We start from the raw sequence: 15,321 nt of genomic DNA on the forward strand, positions 1-15,321 counted from the left end.
TACCAAATAGACTTAGTCTTTTATTTGGGGGACGGGATGGGACGGGACGACACACTCTAGACCCCAGTACAGCAATAATCCCCCCTCCATCACCCAGTTTGGCCCCATGGCCCCAAACAGGGGGTGCTGGAGAAGAGCCCCTTGCCTGGAGGTAGTACTGGGCTGCCCACCTTGCTGGCTCCATCCCAGCCCCCCCAGAGCAGATCCACAGCAGTGGAGCTGCCAGGGGGAGGCTGAGTGCTGGGGGAGGAACTGGGGGCTCCCAAAAAGTTAGGGCAGGGTTAGGAAAAGCCCTTGGTGCCATTGCTACAGCCCCAGCAGTGGGGTGGGGGGCTACAGACCCCCACAAAGGGTATCAAGGTGCTTTTGTGTAACAGCTGGTGACCCCCAAGTCTGGGGGAACAAAGGCAGGGATCACTTATGGGGTGCCCACTCTTTCCCCACACCCCTGCAAACACTGCACCCCAGGAAGGAGATTCACAGCAAAACAAACCACATGGGCCCGGGCTCCCTGTGCCAGAGCAGCACCCAGCCCATGGAAAGGGGACCCAGGCAGGCGGTGATTAGGGGGCCTTGTAGAGGTCCTTGCGCCGCCGCACCTCCTTGAGGACGCGGGCACGGAAGGCATTGGGGTGCTCCCCTGCGCCTTGCCGCAGCCCCAGCGCTGCGTGCAGCTCTGGCCGATGGGTCCGCAGGAAGGGGTTGTAGGTCTGCTCCTCCCCCAGCGTGGAGGGGCACTGCAGGGGAAAGAGGAGGGGGGCAGTGTCTCAGACCCCCGCTGGAGGCAGCACCCCCATCAGGGAGTCAGGACATCTGCCCCAGCACCCCCTTCCCCTACGGCACCTGCCATGTAACAGAGGTGATGGGAAACCCTGGGAGGGGCTTGGGTGGTGGTGGAGTGCAGTCAGGGACCCCCCAGCTCTCACCGTGATCCTCTTCTCCTGGCGCTGCTGCATCACCCACTGCCACTTCTGGTCCAGCGCAGGGTTGTCCAGCTCCAGGAGGCTGGCAAAGGTCAGGCACTCCAGTGCATACTCGTGGCCTGTGGACCCCCATGCCCTCCAGCATTACCTCCAACCAGCTCCCCAGCGGGAGCTAGGGGAACACCAATGGCTCTGCCACACTGTTGGGGACACTCACCTGGCCACAGCAGTGTGTCCTCGCCCAAGCCCATGGCCAAGTCCAGGGAGGCGAGCATGGTCTCAGCAGAGCCCTCAAACAGCCTGCCTGGACCCCCATGCAACCACCTGTCATGGGGGGAAGGACTGGGGGGTCCCCCCAAGCTCTTCCCAGGGTGGGAACCCGCTATCAACCCAGAATGGGGTCAGGCACACTCACCACAGCCAGAGAGGAAGAGGAGGTCCCCGGAGAAGAGGCAGGGGGGGCCACCGAAGGGCTCCCCGTCCAGCACGTACACCATGTGGCCCACAGTGTGGCCAGGCGTGGCAAGCGCCTGGAAGGTCAGGCAGCCCACGCTCACCTTCTCCCTGTCTGTAAGTGGGCTGCTCCGGGCACAGGGATGCACCGTCAGGGTATTGTGTCCCCTCCCCAGCACCTCAAAACCGCCACCTCCCAGTGCAACCCTTCCCTGGTGCATCAGTGTTGTGAGTGTGCCAGGTCTCCAACCACAAAGGGGGCAATGTGGTATTTGCGAGATGGACTGGTGGGTGGAGCAGATAGTGATGGTTGGGGGTGAAGCCCACCCCAAATTTACAGGGGTGCTGGGGGGGTACAGGACTTACTTGGTGAGGTCTGGGATGGAATCGAGGGCGCTGCCGTACACCTTGCAGGAGCTGTGCTGCTGGCAGAGCTCTGCGTTCCCCCCGCTGTGGTCCCTGCAGACAGGGAGGTCAGTGCCCCTGAATGCGTCCCCCCCATTTCCCTCCCCAACCGGGGTTGGGCTGGGCTTCACCTCAGCTGGGACACCCTCCACAGCAGCCACTGACTCAGTGTCCCCTCTTTGCCTCTTACCAGTGTTTGTGGGTGCAGAATATGGCCTCCAGCATCACCCCCTCTTTTTCAATGGCAGCCTGGGAATGGGGGGGACAGAGGGATTAGGGAGGGACACAAAACCCCAAGTACCAGTCTCTCCCTAAATCTCCCCAAGCTCCCCACGTGAGAATGGGCCCTTCCACCCTCCAGCCTTGCCTCAGGCACAAAGGACTGCAGGTGAGGAGCACATCTGAACCCCTTTGACCCCAGAAAAGCCAGAGACATGCCACCCCCTCAAGCAGGGACACCCAAACTGCAGGTCGGGGGGGCTGCAGGGACCTCACCTGCACAGCCAGCGGGTCAGAGGGGTCGATGGCGGCCGCATGGCCAGAGCTGGTGTCAATGACCAGGTAGCTGTAGTTGTTGGAAAGCACGGGAATAGGCAGGATTTTCACCCCTGTGGGGCACAGACAGACACACATCAAGGCACAACCCCCATGTGGGAAAGACTGCATGGGAAGGCCACACTGCCCATGTCTTAAATCCAGTTTTCAGTTAAACACGCTTTGGGCAACGTGGCAATGGAAACCCCTCCCTGCCCCACAGTGCCAGTGCTGGGGGACATGACGGGGCCACGCGGGGTGTCTCAGCAGGACTCACCAGGGAAGCAGCATGGCTGGGACACAGAGTGGCCGTGTGGGTACCGCTCCCGGGCCTTCCTCACCTGCCGCTGATAGAAGAGGTAGCCCAGCCGCGTGCGGGTGTACAGGCTGTACCTGGGGAGGGCAGACACCCCCAGCATTAACCTACAGCACCCCCAAGGGGCTCATTCCGTGAGGGGGCTGCTGCCTGGTTCGGGACCCCCACGGGGGACACGTACAAGGTCACTTTCACACCTTAGGGGATGGAAGTGGTGTCCTTCCCACTTTCCTGCCCTGCATCTGCAGAGAGCAGAGCTGGTTTCACTGCAATTGCTATGGGCAGCAAGGACGGGGAAGGAGGGTGGGGGTGGGAAGGCATCACAGCAGGGGTGTCCATCTGTCCATCTGTCTGTCCAGGATGGCTCTGCTCACCACGAAGGGATGGAGCCCCACGGCCTTGCCTGCAACCGTGCTCTGGCTGCTGAGTATCCCCAGCTGCCCTTCCTTTCCCTCAGCCCTGGGGGGGCCGTGCCCAGGGCTAACCCCACTCCGAGGACCTCCTCCGGGTGCCACGGCCCTGGGCAAGAGGGAAGAGGGAGGAAAACAGGCCGAGGAAAAGGGAAGCAAGAAATGCTCCCGCAGCATTTCTACACAGGGGTGCAACAGATGCAGAGTGGGGGCTCAGGGGAACGCCCCATTTATACAGCAGCATTTTGGGACTGGGGACAGGGACCGGTACCATGAAGGACATGCAAAGACCAGGGTTGCAAAGCCCTTCCCGGGGCGAAGGGCATGCCCCTGATGGCCACATCCTCCACGCTGGCACGGGCAGGTACACCGGGGAGGGATCCTGGCAGGAGCCGGGCCTCTCTGCAGCCGTGGGGGTTGGGAACCCGAAGCCGGGAACTCCTGCCAGCAGCGGGCAGCAAGGCCACGGCGGGGGCACCGGGCGGGTTAATGATTAGACCCGAGGGAAGGAGCGCCGGGATGGAGTACCAGGTCCGAGGGGGATCATAACCGTGCTGGGGAGCCAAGGGCTGACTGCCGGCCCTGCGGAGCATCCCTGTAACGCGGCTGACACCGCCTGCCCTTCTCCCCATCAGCCGGGCGGGCTGAACACCCAAGCGGTGCTGGAGCGCACCGGGCTGGCCCCGCTGCAATCCAGAGGGGGACTCCGCGCAAGCAGGGACGGACGGGCCGCTCCTCCCGGAGGCAGAACAAAGGCGGGCGGCGGCAGCTCCCTCCCGGCGGGGCTTACTGGAGCGGCGGGCACTCACCCCAGGCGGAACAGCAGCGGGCCGGCGAGGTCCATGAATGAGACGACGGCGCGGCAGGCGAGGCGGCGGAGGGGCAGGCAGGCGGCCGCGAACCCACGTGCACCGGCTGCCAGAGCCCGTAGCGCAGCCCGGCCATAGCTCCGCTGCCGCCCGCCCCGCCCCGCGGCCATGCCGCCACCGGCACGCCCCGCAACGTGGGTCACGCTGCCGCCATCCCGGCCACGCCCATTCCTCGCCGCCGCGTCCCCTGCTGGTTACGGCGCGTCACTGCCGCGTGGAACGGGGGGGACGGACACGAAGGAGCGCAGAGATCGCGTGAGCGGCGGCGAGGAGGGGATTCCCCACCCTACCGGCGCCGAAAGGGGTGTCCTCCAGCTGACGTCACTGCATAGAAAAGGAGGGTCCTGACGTGACGTCAGAGATCCCGGAGGTGCGGGTGGGGTGCCGTTCGGGGCGAGGGGGTCGGTTTAGCGGGGTCCGTCCCAGGGAGCGCCCCCTCATCTCCCTGCTTTATCGGCCCCTGGGGCGCAGCAGCGCGGAGTTGCCGCGGGGGGGCGCGGCAGGCGGGAGGGCGGTCGGTGCCTTCCCCCGCCCCGTCCGCTCCGTCTGCCCCGTCCCGGCTGGTCGCGGCCGCCGCCCGGCGGAGCAGTGCGCAGCAGGTAGGGTGACCCGGTTCCGCTCCCGGTCCCCGCGTAGGGCCGCTGACAAGGGTGAGACACGGGGAACCACCCCCCGTCCTGGTGGTGCCCCCACTCTTTCTCCGACTGCCCCCCGCGGGTTCCCCCCTCCCGGGTCCCCTCTCACTCCCCCTGTCCCGGCGCCTTCCGGTGCCACAGGCAGCGGGGCCGTGTCCCAGAGGGGACTGAGTGAGGGTGGGAGGCCTGTCCCTGAACCTCTGGGCCGTGCTGCGACCCCTCGCACCCGCATCCCTGGGGTGGGGGACATTTCGGGTCGCGGTTGGGCGCGGCGGGGGAGCTGGGCCGGACCGGGGTCCCGCGGGAGGGACGGAGGGCAGGAGCCCACGGACAGGACCCCGCTTTGGGGCTGGTTCTGATTTCCCGACCCCACGGAATAACGTGAAGAGGAAACCGGGGCACAGTGTGGGGTGGTCGAGAGGAAGCACCGTCCTTTGTGCTGTGGAAGGTGAACCCGCGGACCGGTGGGGTGTCTCAGGAGGTGAGGGCACGGGTCTGTGCCTGCAGGGTATGGCGTGGCACCGTGGGGTACCCGCCCGCGGTGAGGCACTGGGGTGGGGTACAGAGAGGCAGCGGTGATGCTGAACTCTGGCGAACTCGTGCCCTGTGTGAGCGGCACGGGGGCAGGCGGCAGGGATCCCGGCTCAGGTGGCGCTGGAACCCTCTGGCTCAGCAGGGCTGGGCTGAGCCAGGCTAAGTTGGGTTGTGCTGTACGGGGCCATGCTGTGCTGTACCAGGCTGTGCCATCCTGTATCAAGCCATGCCATGCTGTACCACGGGGTCCTCTGTGTCTCACCCTTGTCAGCAGCTCCATGCCGTACCAAGCTGTACCATCCTGGTGGGAGCTTCCAGGCTCTTCTAGGAAGTCAGCAGCTTTTCCAGGCAGCCTCAACATGGGGAGCCATGGGAAAAGCAGGAAGCCCTGGCCCCCACCTCAAACCTTGGTGCCCCCCCAAGGTGGCCTTTGGCACCCAGGCTCCCTGTGGAGCTGGTGATGGTGGGGCCTGAGCTAGCTGAAACACTGGGGTGTCTGCTGGGCACACTGCCCAGTCCGTTCGGGGGGCTGTGCTGGGGGTGACAGCCGCCTGTGCCCTGGGTCCTGCCACATGTGCCTTATCTGTGCTGAGTCATGGTGCTGTGCTGAGCAGCACCCTGTCCCAGGGGATGGCACGTCACGACGGGGCCACTGAGCCAGCCCCAGTGGCCTTGTGGCTGGCAACCTGTGGTTTCAGAGCCCCGCAGTGCCGTGGCCTGGGGAGGGTGAAGGGTGCTGCCTGCCTCCCTGGGTGCGGCGGCCGCAGGGACCTGTCAGGCTGGTTTCTGCCGCATCCCCAAGGCCACCCCACTGGGGTGGGACAGGGGGGGCTGGGGCAGGCAGCAGACCCTGCCATGAGGTGCTTGGCATGGGCACAGGGTGAGACGCCCCGATGGCCGTGTGCTGGCTGCATACAGCCCGCTTTCCCGTCGGTTCCCTCCTGACCACTCTGGTCCTACCTAACCAGGTGCCAGTCATGGAGGTTTTCCTGTGGTCAGGCCCCTGTTTCAGGCCTTCATTGGCCTCAGAGAGGAGGTGGTGCCAAGGGGCACCGTGTGCTTTTTGGGACTCTGCAGAGTAGGGAAAGTGAAACTTCCCAATTGGTCACTGCCACGATGGTTATTTTTGGTACCCCTGTCATTGCGATGGTGAAAGATGGCATGGCTGGGACAGACAGAAGGTGGGAGGGACAGAGGGACAGACACTGAGCCCTGGCACTGTGGCCCACCCAGCCTGGCTGCGGGAAGCGCTGGCGTCACACTGGAGGAAGTGCCCATTCCCACCCAGCCTATTCCCGTCAGGGGTTGGATCCTTGTCCCTTCGCAGGGACTGTCCTGGGGTCACATCCCTGCTGTGTGTGGGGAGGCTGTGGGGGGCCCTGGCTCCTGTCTGGGGCTCAGTGTGGGCATCCCCAACTGACAGCACTGGCGGGTGGCAGGCCTGGCATTGGCTCCTGGCAATTCTGTTGTTTTCCAGGGTTTGGAGATCCTGCCTTCTTCCTCCTCCTGCTCCTCCTGCTCCTCCTCCAGGCACCCTGCCCAGCAGCTGGCCCTGGGCCCGGGCTGGCTGCTCTCGGCTCTTGGGGCTCTGCACGGGGGCCCGGCACAGCCGGGGAGGGGAGCTCAGCCCCGGAGTGGGGGGTCCTGGCTCTCCAGGGGCCATCCACCTCCTTCTGGGGTGATGCAGATGGCACTTGTCACTGTAAGCCCCTGGGAGGACTCTGGCATTCTGGAGCTGCTGTGTGACCCACTGGGCTGACGGGTGGGCGCACCCCGGAATGGAAGTGGGGCAGTGGGGTCTGCACGGGTGTGATCAGGGTGATGCTGTTTGGCCCCAGCACGTTGCTACCAGGAGCCAGAGGCCAGCCCGGGCATGGTGCGTGGTGTACGTGCTCTGTACCCCCCGGCAATGGCAGGGTGGGCTCCAGCGGCCACAGAGGTCACGTCCCCCCCTGCTGTGGTGTCTTGAGTCAGCGCGTGGCCATGCCCTGCCCGTGGCTGCCACTGACGCAGGCGCTGGGGACTCAGAACACAGGAATGGGGTGGCCCTGGTTGGAGGACTGGGGACCTCCTGCACGTCTCATTGACCCACTGTTGTTGAGGTCAACTCACCCTTATTAATTAGATGCCTCTATTAAAGTGGGAGGGGGAGGTTTTCGGGCTCCACTGTCCCCTGTGTCCCTGCAGCTCCACTCGCCAGGGATACGTCTTGCCTGGGGAGGGGGACCTGAGCTAAGAACCCCCCCATCTTCTCTCCCCTCCAGGTGCCTGTGGGAGACGCAGGGAGCCAGCATGGCGCAGCCCAGTGCACCCCCTGCCTATGATGACAAGAACCCTCTGTACCCCCCACCCCCGGCCGGGTACCCCCAGCCCCCCCACTATGGGGGGTACCCCCAGCCTGGGGGCTACCACCCACAGCCTGGGGGATACCCCACAGCAGGGGGGTATGCACAACCAGGGGGGTACCCAGGGGCAGGGGCATACCCCCAGCCGGGGATGGCCATGCCCACCATGCCTATGCGGTTTGGTAAGTGGGGGCATCTTGGGGTTCTTTGGGGGAGGAAGGGGGGCACTAGAAATAGGGATGCTATGGGGGGGAGCTGCATGGCTGACCCTGGTGCTGATGGTGTCCCTCACCGCAGGTGACAATGGCATGGGGGATGGCTCCCCATTCCAATCGGCCGACTGGGATGACAGGAAAGTCCGGCACACCTTCATCCGCAAGGCAAGTCCTACAGGGCTGGGGGCACCTGTTAGGGTGGGGGCCATGCGCTGACCCTCCCCTCTCTTGCAGGTCTATGCCATCATCTCCTTGCAGCTCCTGGTGACAGTGGGGATCATCGCCGTGTTCACCTTTGTGTGAGTGGAGGGTTCCTCCTTAGCCTTGACCTGAAGAGGGAGGGGTCCTGACCCTTTGTCCTCTGGGGGATCCTGAGGAGACAATCGTTCCTGACCCCCCTTCCCTGACACTCGTCCCTCCTATCCCACAGCCACCCTGTCCGCTCCTTCGTCCAGAGGAACGTCGCCATCTACTATGCCTCATAGTGAGTAGGGGTCTGCTGCCTTATGCCCCCCATCCTGGGTGGTCTGCAGGAGCTGGCACCCCACAGTCACAGTCTCCAGCCCTGGGGGTCCTGGTGGGGGGATCTCAGAGTTGACACCCTCTGACATTCTCTGTCTCTGCAGTGCTGTGTTCCTGGTGACCTACCTGGTGCTTGCCTGCTGCCAGGGTCCCCGGTGAGTTGATGGTGGCTGGGACCACTGCAATGACAGGGTGTGGATGTACGGGGGGGTCTCCAGGGCATCAGGAGCAGGGTGTTTGCCTAGAGGGTGGGGAGCAGGGGGACACAACATGGCCACTGTCACCAGCTGACCTCCCTACCCTGGTTTCATCCGCAGGAGACGCTTTCCCTGGAACATCATCCTGCTGAGCATCTTTGTGAGTGGGATAGGGTTGGGGGGGGGAGCTGGCGGTGCCCCCATGGCAACCCAGCTCCCCGTGCCGGCTGGGGGGATAGAGGGATAGGCAGGGGCAGCCAGGAACTGCTGCACTCCATGGGGCTGCTCACCCCCTGAGCCCACCCTTCTCTCCTGCAGACGCTGGCCATGGGGCTGATGACGGGGACAATTGCCAGGTATGCCCTGGGCCCTGTGGTGACAGGAACTGGACTCCCTCTCGTCCTGCACGATGCAGCTGGCTCAAATGAGAGGCTGCTGGAAGCCAGGGGACACCTTGATCCCCTGGGGTTGGGGACAGCAGGGTCCCTGTCCAGGATCGGGGCTGGGAGGGTCACCAAAACCCCCTGGGAGGGGGACACCAAAGCTTGGGGTGACTCTGGTTGTCCCCTCCATTTGCAGCATGTACCGCACCAATGCTGTCCTGATCGCCATGCTCATCACCGCCATTGTGGCCATCATTGTCACCATCTTCTGCTTCCAGACCAAGGCAAGGAGGGGGATGTGCCCTGCCCTGGTGGGGGTCGGGCACAGGGAGCCAGGTGGTGGGGACACGCTGGGCTCTCCCATGACGTGCGTGTGTGTCTCCTTCTCTGTAAGGTTGATTTTACATCGTGTCCGGGTCTCTTCTGTGTGCTGGGCATCGTGGTCATGGTGACCGGGATCGTCACCGCCATCGTCCTCTCCTTCAAATATGTGAGTGGGGGGGCAGAGGGCCTGTGGGGTGCCGTGGGTGTCCCTGGTGGGGCATCTGCAGGGCTGGCAGGGGGGTTCGGGTGCCCCCCTTTGAGGGAAGCAGGGTGTGGTGCTGGCCATGGCACAGGCAGCTTGCCCGCAGGGAGAGGGTGGGTTGGCGTCAGCAGCAGCTCCTTGGATCCGGGTGCGGGCAGGACGTGCCCTGCCTTGCCCGCTGCCTGCCAGGCTCACCCTGCCCATGTCCCTCTCCCCGCGCAGGTCCCCTGGCTCCACATGCTCTATGCAGCCATCGGCGCCATCGCCTTCACCCTGGTGAGTTGATGGCTGGGGTGGCAGAGGGTGTCAGGCAGGGACTTGGGGGGGAACCCTGCCTTGGAACTTGCCTGACGCTCTCTGCTCCACCCCAGTTCCTTGCCTATGACACCCAACTTGTGCTGGGGAACAGGAAGAACACATTAAGCCCTGAGGAGTACATCTATGGTGCCCTCACCATCTACACCGACATCATCTACATCTTCACCTTCATCCTGCAGATCGTGGGCCGCGATTAGCCTGAGACCCCTCCTGTCCCCACCCTGCTGCCCCTCACCCCTTTCTCTGGCCTCTGTACAGGATATGGCCACTTACCACGACTCCTAACGCTTTGGCATCCCTACCCATAGACTGCTAAGGAAAGGGCTTCCCTTGACCCACCCCCACAAGCCTCCAAGGGTAGCGTGGGGGAACCAGCTGCCTGTGTTTAGGCAGTGCCCAACCTCAGCACTGCTTGCTGAGGCCATGCTGGCGGTGCCGGGCTGGTAGCAGAGTGCCACGGTCCTGCCTGGGCTCAGGGAGCTCGCAGCAGCACTGGGACTGTGTTGGGATGTTTCTGGGAGAGTCCGGTCAGTGTCATTCACTCGGTGCCTTAAACGCGGCTCAGGCCATGTCCCATTCCTGAGCTGCGGCAGTGCCCGGTGCGGGCAGGGTGGGGAACCCTGTGGTGGTACTCGTGGCAGAGCTCGTGTTCCCAAGGCCCTGCAGCTGTGGCCGTGGACGAAGTTGCACTTGCTAAATAAAACACTTTAATTTTGCAGACTGTCCCAGTCTCACTGCGGTGGCAACTGCCCTGGAACCCCACAGGCAGCCTCCATGGGGGCTGCGGCCCTGGGCAGCGCAAACCCTGCTTTGGGATGGATAAACCAAGGTCAAGCTGCCCAGGGCTGGCCTCCCTCCCTGGCCTGTACTCCTCCACCTGGCTGCAGAGCAGCTGGGTTCCTCCCTGAGAGCAGGGGAGCAGGCAGGACTGGGACTCAGCACTGAGGCAGTGACTGCAGTGGCAACCGAGCTGTTCCACTCATGAGGGATGGTGTTTATTTGTCCCTATCCAACCCCACAACCACCCCATGGGCTACACAGGGAGTGCAGGTGCCGGTGCTGTGTGTCCTGTGGGGCTGGTGTCCCCTTGACCAGTCCCTTTGGGGTGCCAGGCTTGGGGTGGGGGCAGCCTGGCTATGCCCCCCTGGCCACCCTCTTGTATCGCTCTGACTCGTACTCGCCCCGGGTGGCTTCTACCATCTTTTGGCGGATTTTGAGCTGCTCCAGGCGGTTTTTGTCCACTTCCCGCTTCACCAGGAGGAAGAGGATGATGCCAGAGGGCAATCCGATGGCCCTGCAGGACAGACAGGGGGCAGAAGATGCAAGAGAGCTGGTGGGAAACAATTGCCCTGTGCCACTCTGGGGCGCACAGACGCCTCCCAGCTCAGCTCTCCAGGCCCCCATGACTCCTTGTGTCCACCCCCAGGCCCTGCAGAGCAGCAGTCTCCTGGTGCCGAGCTTCTCCTGCCACCCGAGCCACTCACCAGGCCACCCCCACCGGCTTCATCGGGTTCTTGCCCTTCTTGCGGGTGGGAATGTACTCCACCCCCTCGGGGAGCCCGCCACGGCCAGGCTCCGGCCCGGACTGTGGCCCCGCTGGCCGGTGGCAGCTCTGCCGCCGAGGGGCCGGGAGTGGTGGACTTCCACGGCGATGAGGAGATCATCGAGGTGGTGGAGTTGGGCCCGCCCGGTCCGGGTGAGACGGGGACCCCGCGCCTCGCACCGGGCAGCGCCTCCAGCCGGGGCAGCGGGCCCGCTCTGGCCCCGCACCAGCGCCAGGCCAGGCCCTGCCCGGCCGCGGCGCCCGGCCTGTTCTGTTCCCCCTCCGATCCCCCCGGGGCCTTCGGCCTCTCCCTGCGTCGCGCCCCGCTGCTGTGCGGCTCTTTCGCTCCGGGTCTCCTGGCCGCGGTGGCGTCGTGGTGGCGCGGGCCCCAAGGACCCCCCAGCACACCCAGTGCCCTGCGGTGGCCGATCCGGGCAGGCCGCGAGCCGAGCCCTGACCTCTGCCCCCTCCAGATGACCTGGCCGACGAGATGGAGGACGTGGATTTTGACGAGGCGGGAGAAGAGCCCGATGCTGAGACGTGGGAGACGGAGGACGAGGAGGGCGGGGGGGACAGCATGGAGCCGCAGGATGACAGCGAGGTCACGTTCTCCCTGCACTCGGGTGAGTGCGCGGCACGGGCAGTGGCCGCCGGGGTCTCCTTCGGGACCTGCTCCCACAGGCTGACGTTCACCGGGTTGAGGGGGGTGCAGGTTAAGGTCCTTGAACACCACTGGTTCCTGGCTGTGCCTGGGATGGCCATCAGAACTCGGGGCTGCCTCGGGCTGTGCTCGTTTATACCTTACACTCTGGCAGAGAAGCCCTTTGAGCCCCTTACCATGGCAGCGCACCCTGAGCTCTGCAGAGAGCGCGTGATGCGCTTCCCCCATGGGAAGCGATTCCCACTGGTTTGGTTGGGAGTTCAGCTGGCTGTGCGGTTTGGATGCCCTGGAATGCCGAGTGGGGTGTGAGCAGTGTCTGAGCTGTGTGGCCTCTCTTTACTTTTCTGTGAAGCTTCTGTTTTCTGCGTGAGCCTTGACCCTAAGACCAACACGCTGGCAGTGACGGGTGGGGAGGACGACAAGGCCTTTGTGTGGCGCGTGAGTGATGGAGAGCTCCTGTTCGAATGCACAGGTGAGGTGCTCGAGGGTTGTTCAAGCCCTGCCCCTCCCTGGCCATGCTCATCCCCAGCCAATGCTCTGCTGGAGCCAGTCTCCTGACTGTCCTCCGTGGCTCTGCCTGAGCAGTCTCTCCCCCAATGCCTCCAGGGCACAAGGACTCAGTCACCTGTGCTGGCTTCAGTCATGACTCTGTGTTTGTTGCCACTGGTGACATGTCCGGGCTTATCAAAGTATGGCGGGTGGAAGCCAAGGAAGAAGTGTGGTCCTTTGAAGTGGGGGACTTGGAGGTGAGTGGTAGGATTCCTGGTGCTATGGGAAGCCCATGAGCCAGCATGGGTGGTGGTGGGGACACGCAACCCTCATGATGCTGCCTGTTCTCTCTGCCCAGTGGATGGAGTGGCACCCTCAAGCCCACGTCCTTCTGGCAGGCACAGCGGATGGCAACTCCTGGATGTGGAAAATCCCCAGCGGAGACTGCAAAACCTTCCAGGGCCCTGCGTGCCCAGCCACATGTGGCAGGATCCTGCCTGACGGTGAGGCATGGAGGCTGTCCAGGGTGGGGAATGTCACCAGCACTGTGACAGATCCTGCTGCCACCTCTGTCCTCCTGTGTCTGCCAGTCTGTGCTGAGGGATGAGTGGGGCTCTGGCTCTATCTGCTGGTCTTGTCTCACCCAGGGAAGAGAGCAGTGGTGGGGTACGAGGATGGGACCATGCGAATCTGGGACCTGAAGCAGGGAACCTCACTGCATGTCCTGAAAGGTACAGAAGAGCTTAATCACCTGGGGTGCTCCCTATTTGGGGAACATCCCCTTCCAGTGGGCTCTGAGCTCTGCACAGGTGGGAAGATGGCACATTCCAGGGCCAGGGAGGGAGACTGGTACTGGGTTTCCCCCTCCTTGCGGGTGCTGGCAGAGCCGGGGCAGGTGGAGGCTGCAGGAAGGGTTTTGAGGCCCACCCGATCTCCATGGGGAGGACATGTGGAGCTCATAGCTGTCCTGCTCACCCCCAGGCCAGGATGGCCATCAGGACCCCTTGACGTGCTTGGCCAGCAATCAGGACGGCAGTTTGATCCTGACGGGCTCCGTGGACTGCAACGCCAAGCTGGTCAACTGCGCCACGGGCAAGGTGGGTGTCTGCGCAGGCGGAGCCAGGAGCCGCCGGGGACCAGCCTGGGTGTGCCGGCGGTTCACAGCTCTGCCGGCCCCGAGCAGCCCGTGGTGGTTCCCCGGCAGCCAACAGGAGGCGACCGCGGCCAACACAGCCGCGGTGGGGCTCAGGGCCGGTCCCGCGGGGCTCGGAGCTGGAGCAGGTTCCCCCCCTTGTTTGCTCCGAGGAGCTGAGGTTTTGGGCTGGATCCCGAAGGGAACCTCGATGCGGCGGGGGTCCCTTCCCCTCCCTCAGACACTCTCCAGCCTCCCTCCACGCAGGTGGTGTGCGTGTTCAAGATGGAAAGCACGTCCCCCAAGGCCCCTGGTGGTGAGAGCGAAGAGGCAGAGTCCAACTCGGTGGAGTCCCTGGGCTTCTGTAATGTGTGAGTGTGGGGACAGCCCCTCTTCAGTGTGGGATCTTACAGGGGGTGTTTCCATCCCTTGCACTTGCTCTGCTACGTTTCTCATCTCCATCCTCCCCAGCTGGCTGTGGAGAGCCTGGGTCACTTGGGTGTGACACGGAGGACAAGAGACACCATATGATCAGTCCTCCCTACAACCCGGTGGGTTTCTGAGAGAGCCTGATGGGCCACTGTTGGGCCAGGATAGCCTCCAGACTTGGCTGCTGGGGATCTTTCCTACCAGGACAGTGTCTTCTGTCTTGTGAACCTCAGGCTGGTTACTGACTGTCTCTGTCCTGTTGTGTTTCCTGATCAGGTTGTCCCTCACCTTGATACGCAAGGGTTTGCCTTCAACCTTGACGTGCTTCCATCTCTGCTTCCCCCAGGCCCACGTAATGCCTGTTCCCCTTTCTGCAGGATGCCGTTGGCTGCTGTGGGGTACCTGGATGGCACGCTGGCTATCTATGATCTCTCGACACAGAGCTTGAGGCATAAGTGCCAACATGAGGTACTGCCCTACCACCCCCTCCCTTTGCCTGGGGGGTACTCTTTGGGCCCAGCCAAGACCTCCCTTGGAGCCCAGGGCCTTTCCTGGGGCCAGTTCCCAATTTGTGCTTCTCCCTCAGCCCCTTGGGCTTCCCCAGAGGCAGTCACAGTCCCTGCACAGAGGATGTGCCCCAGAGCCTGGCCCTGGGGGCTGGCCCTCCTATGCAGACAGCACTAGGGGAACCCGTGGGGGGAGCTGAGCCTTGCTGGGGTCCCGAGTCCTCACCCTGTGGCCTCCCCCTGCCATAGTCGGGGATTGTGCAGTTGCTGTGGGAGGAGAGCTCGGCCGTGGTGTACACCTGCAGCCTGGACGGGGCCGTGCGGCTCTGGGACGCGCGCTCAGGGAAGATGATCAGCGAGTACCGAGGGCACTCGGCCGAAATCCTCGACTTTGCTGTCAACAAGTGAGTGGGGAACCCCTGCACCCCTTCCCTCATGGGACTGGGGGTGGGGGTGCCATCATGGGCTTGTCTCTCCTTTGGGTGCCCCTGGGGTCTGTTGCTCAGGTCCATGCTGAGACTTTAGGGTCCCAACAGGGAGCAAGATGGAGCTGGGCCCAAAGATGCCTGAAGCCCCCAGCTCCATCTCTGAGCCCTGTCTCCCTCCAGGGATGCCTCCATTGTGGTGACAACCTCTGGTGACCACCAAGCCAAAGTGTTCTGCGTGCAGCGTCCTGATCGCTAGGAGCTGTGCTGAGGGATGTGTCCTGGCTCTGCTGCCAGGGGCTTGTGTACAGAGGGAAGGAGGAGACGGGTTCCACCACCCTTCTCCAGCACATGCTTTGTAATTTTCCAGTCTGCCTCACTCTGCCCTCACCATCTGGGGGCCAAGGCTGGGGTTTTGTATGAAAGTGTCTTTTAATTATATAAATTATTTCACTTATCTGGATGCCATCCACTTTCCTTGTTGGAGGGAAGAAGACCTGCGGAACTACGCTCCCTCCCTCCTCAGGTATCTCCCCAGCACCCAGCCATGG

The 15,321-nt window shown here is 63.7% G+C and overlaps 3 protein-coding genes across 3 annotated transcripts; 2 read left to right on the forward strand and 1 right to left on the reverse strand.

Moving 5' to 3' along the window:
* Positions 1-71: 71 nt before the first annotated feature.
* On the reverse strand, positions 72-3,925 carry LOC130610443 (probable hydrolase PNKD). The gene is made up of 9 exons (XM_057430345.1): positions 3,851-3,925; positions 2,593-2,708; positions 2,277-2,389; positions 1,972-2,030; positions 1,743-1,835; positions 1,339-1,502; positions 1,141-1,227; positions 927-1,042; positions 72-737 (listed from the first exon to the last, which is right to left on the reverse strand). Exons 1-9 carry the CDS (start codon positions 3,883-3,885, stop codon positions 564-566), a joined length of 957 nt encoding a protein of 318 aa, XP_057286328.1. The 5' UTR covers positions 3,886-3,925; the 3' UTR covers positions 72-563.
* A 475-nt stretch (positions 3,926-4,400) lies between these two features.
* Positions 4,401-9,806, forward strand: TMBIM1 (transmembrane BAX inhibitor motif containing 1). Its single transcript, XM_057430346.1, has 12 exons — positions 4,401-4,509; positions 7,344-7,606; positions 7,722-7,804; positions 7,874-7,938; positions 8,070-8,123; positions 8,266-8,316; positions 8,479-8,518; positions 8,677-8,714; positions 8,938-9,025; positions 9,136-9,231; positions 9,490-9,543; positions 9,639-9,806. The coding sequence occupies exons 2-12, from the start codon at positions 7,372-7,374 to the stop codon at positions 9,780-9,782; spliced, it is 948 nt and encodes a 315-aa protein (XP_057286329.1). The 5' UTR covers positions 4,401-4,509; positions 7,344-7,371; the 3' UTR covers positions 9,783-9,806.
* A 1,396-nt stretch (positions 9,807-11,202) lies between these two features.
* On the forward strand, positions 11,203-15,227 carry AAMP (angio associated migratory cell protein). The gene is made up of 11 exons (XM_057430349.1): positions 11,203-11,281; positions 11,602-11,751; positions 12,142-12,261; positions 12,396-12,535; positions 12,637-12,781; positions 12,926-13,009; positions 13,260-13,375; positions 13,678-13,781; positions 14,217-14,307; positions 14,595-14,749; positions 14,954-15,227. The coding sequence occupies exons 2-11, from the start codon at positions 11,619-11,621 to the stop codon at positions 15,027-15,029; spliced, it is 1,164 nt and encodes a 387-aa protein (XP_057286332.1). The 5' UTR covers positions 11,203-11,281; positions 11,602-11,618; the 3' UTR covers positions 15,030-15,227.
* The last annotated feature ends 94 nt before the right edge of the window (positions 15,228-15,321 follow it).

The sequence above is a fragment of the Pezoporus wallicus genome, unplaced genomic scaffold (genome assembly GCF_028554395.1).
Source record: "Pezoporus wallicus isolate ANWC-B61680 ecotype Strahan unplaced genomic scaffold, APGP_CSIRO_Pwel_v1 contig_5261, whole genome shotgun sequence".
NCBI classification, from domain to species: Eukaryota; Metazoa; Chordata; class Aves; order Psittaciformes; family Psittacidae; genus Pezoporus; species Pezoporus wallicus.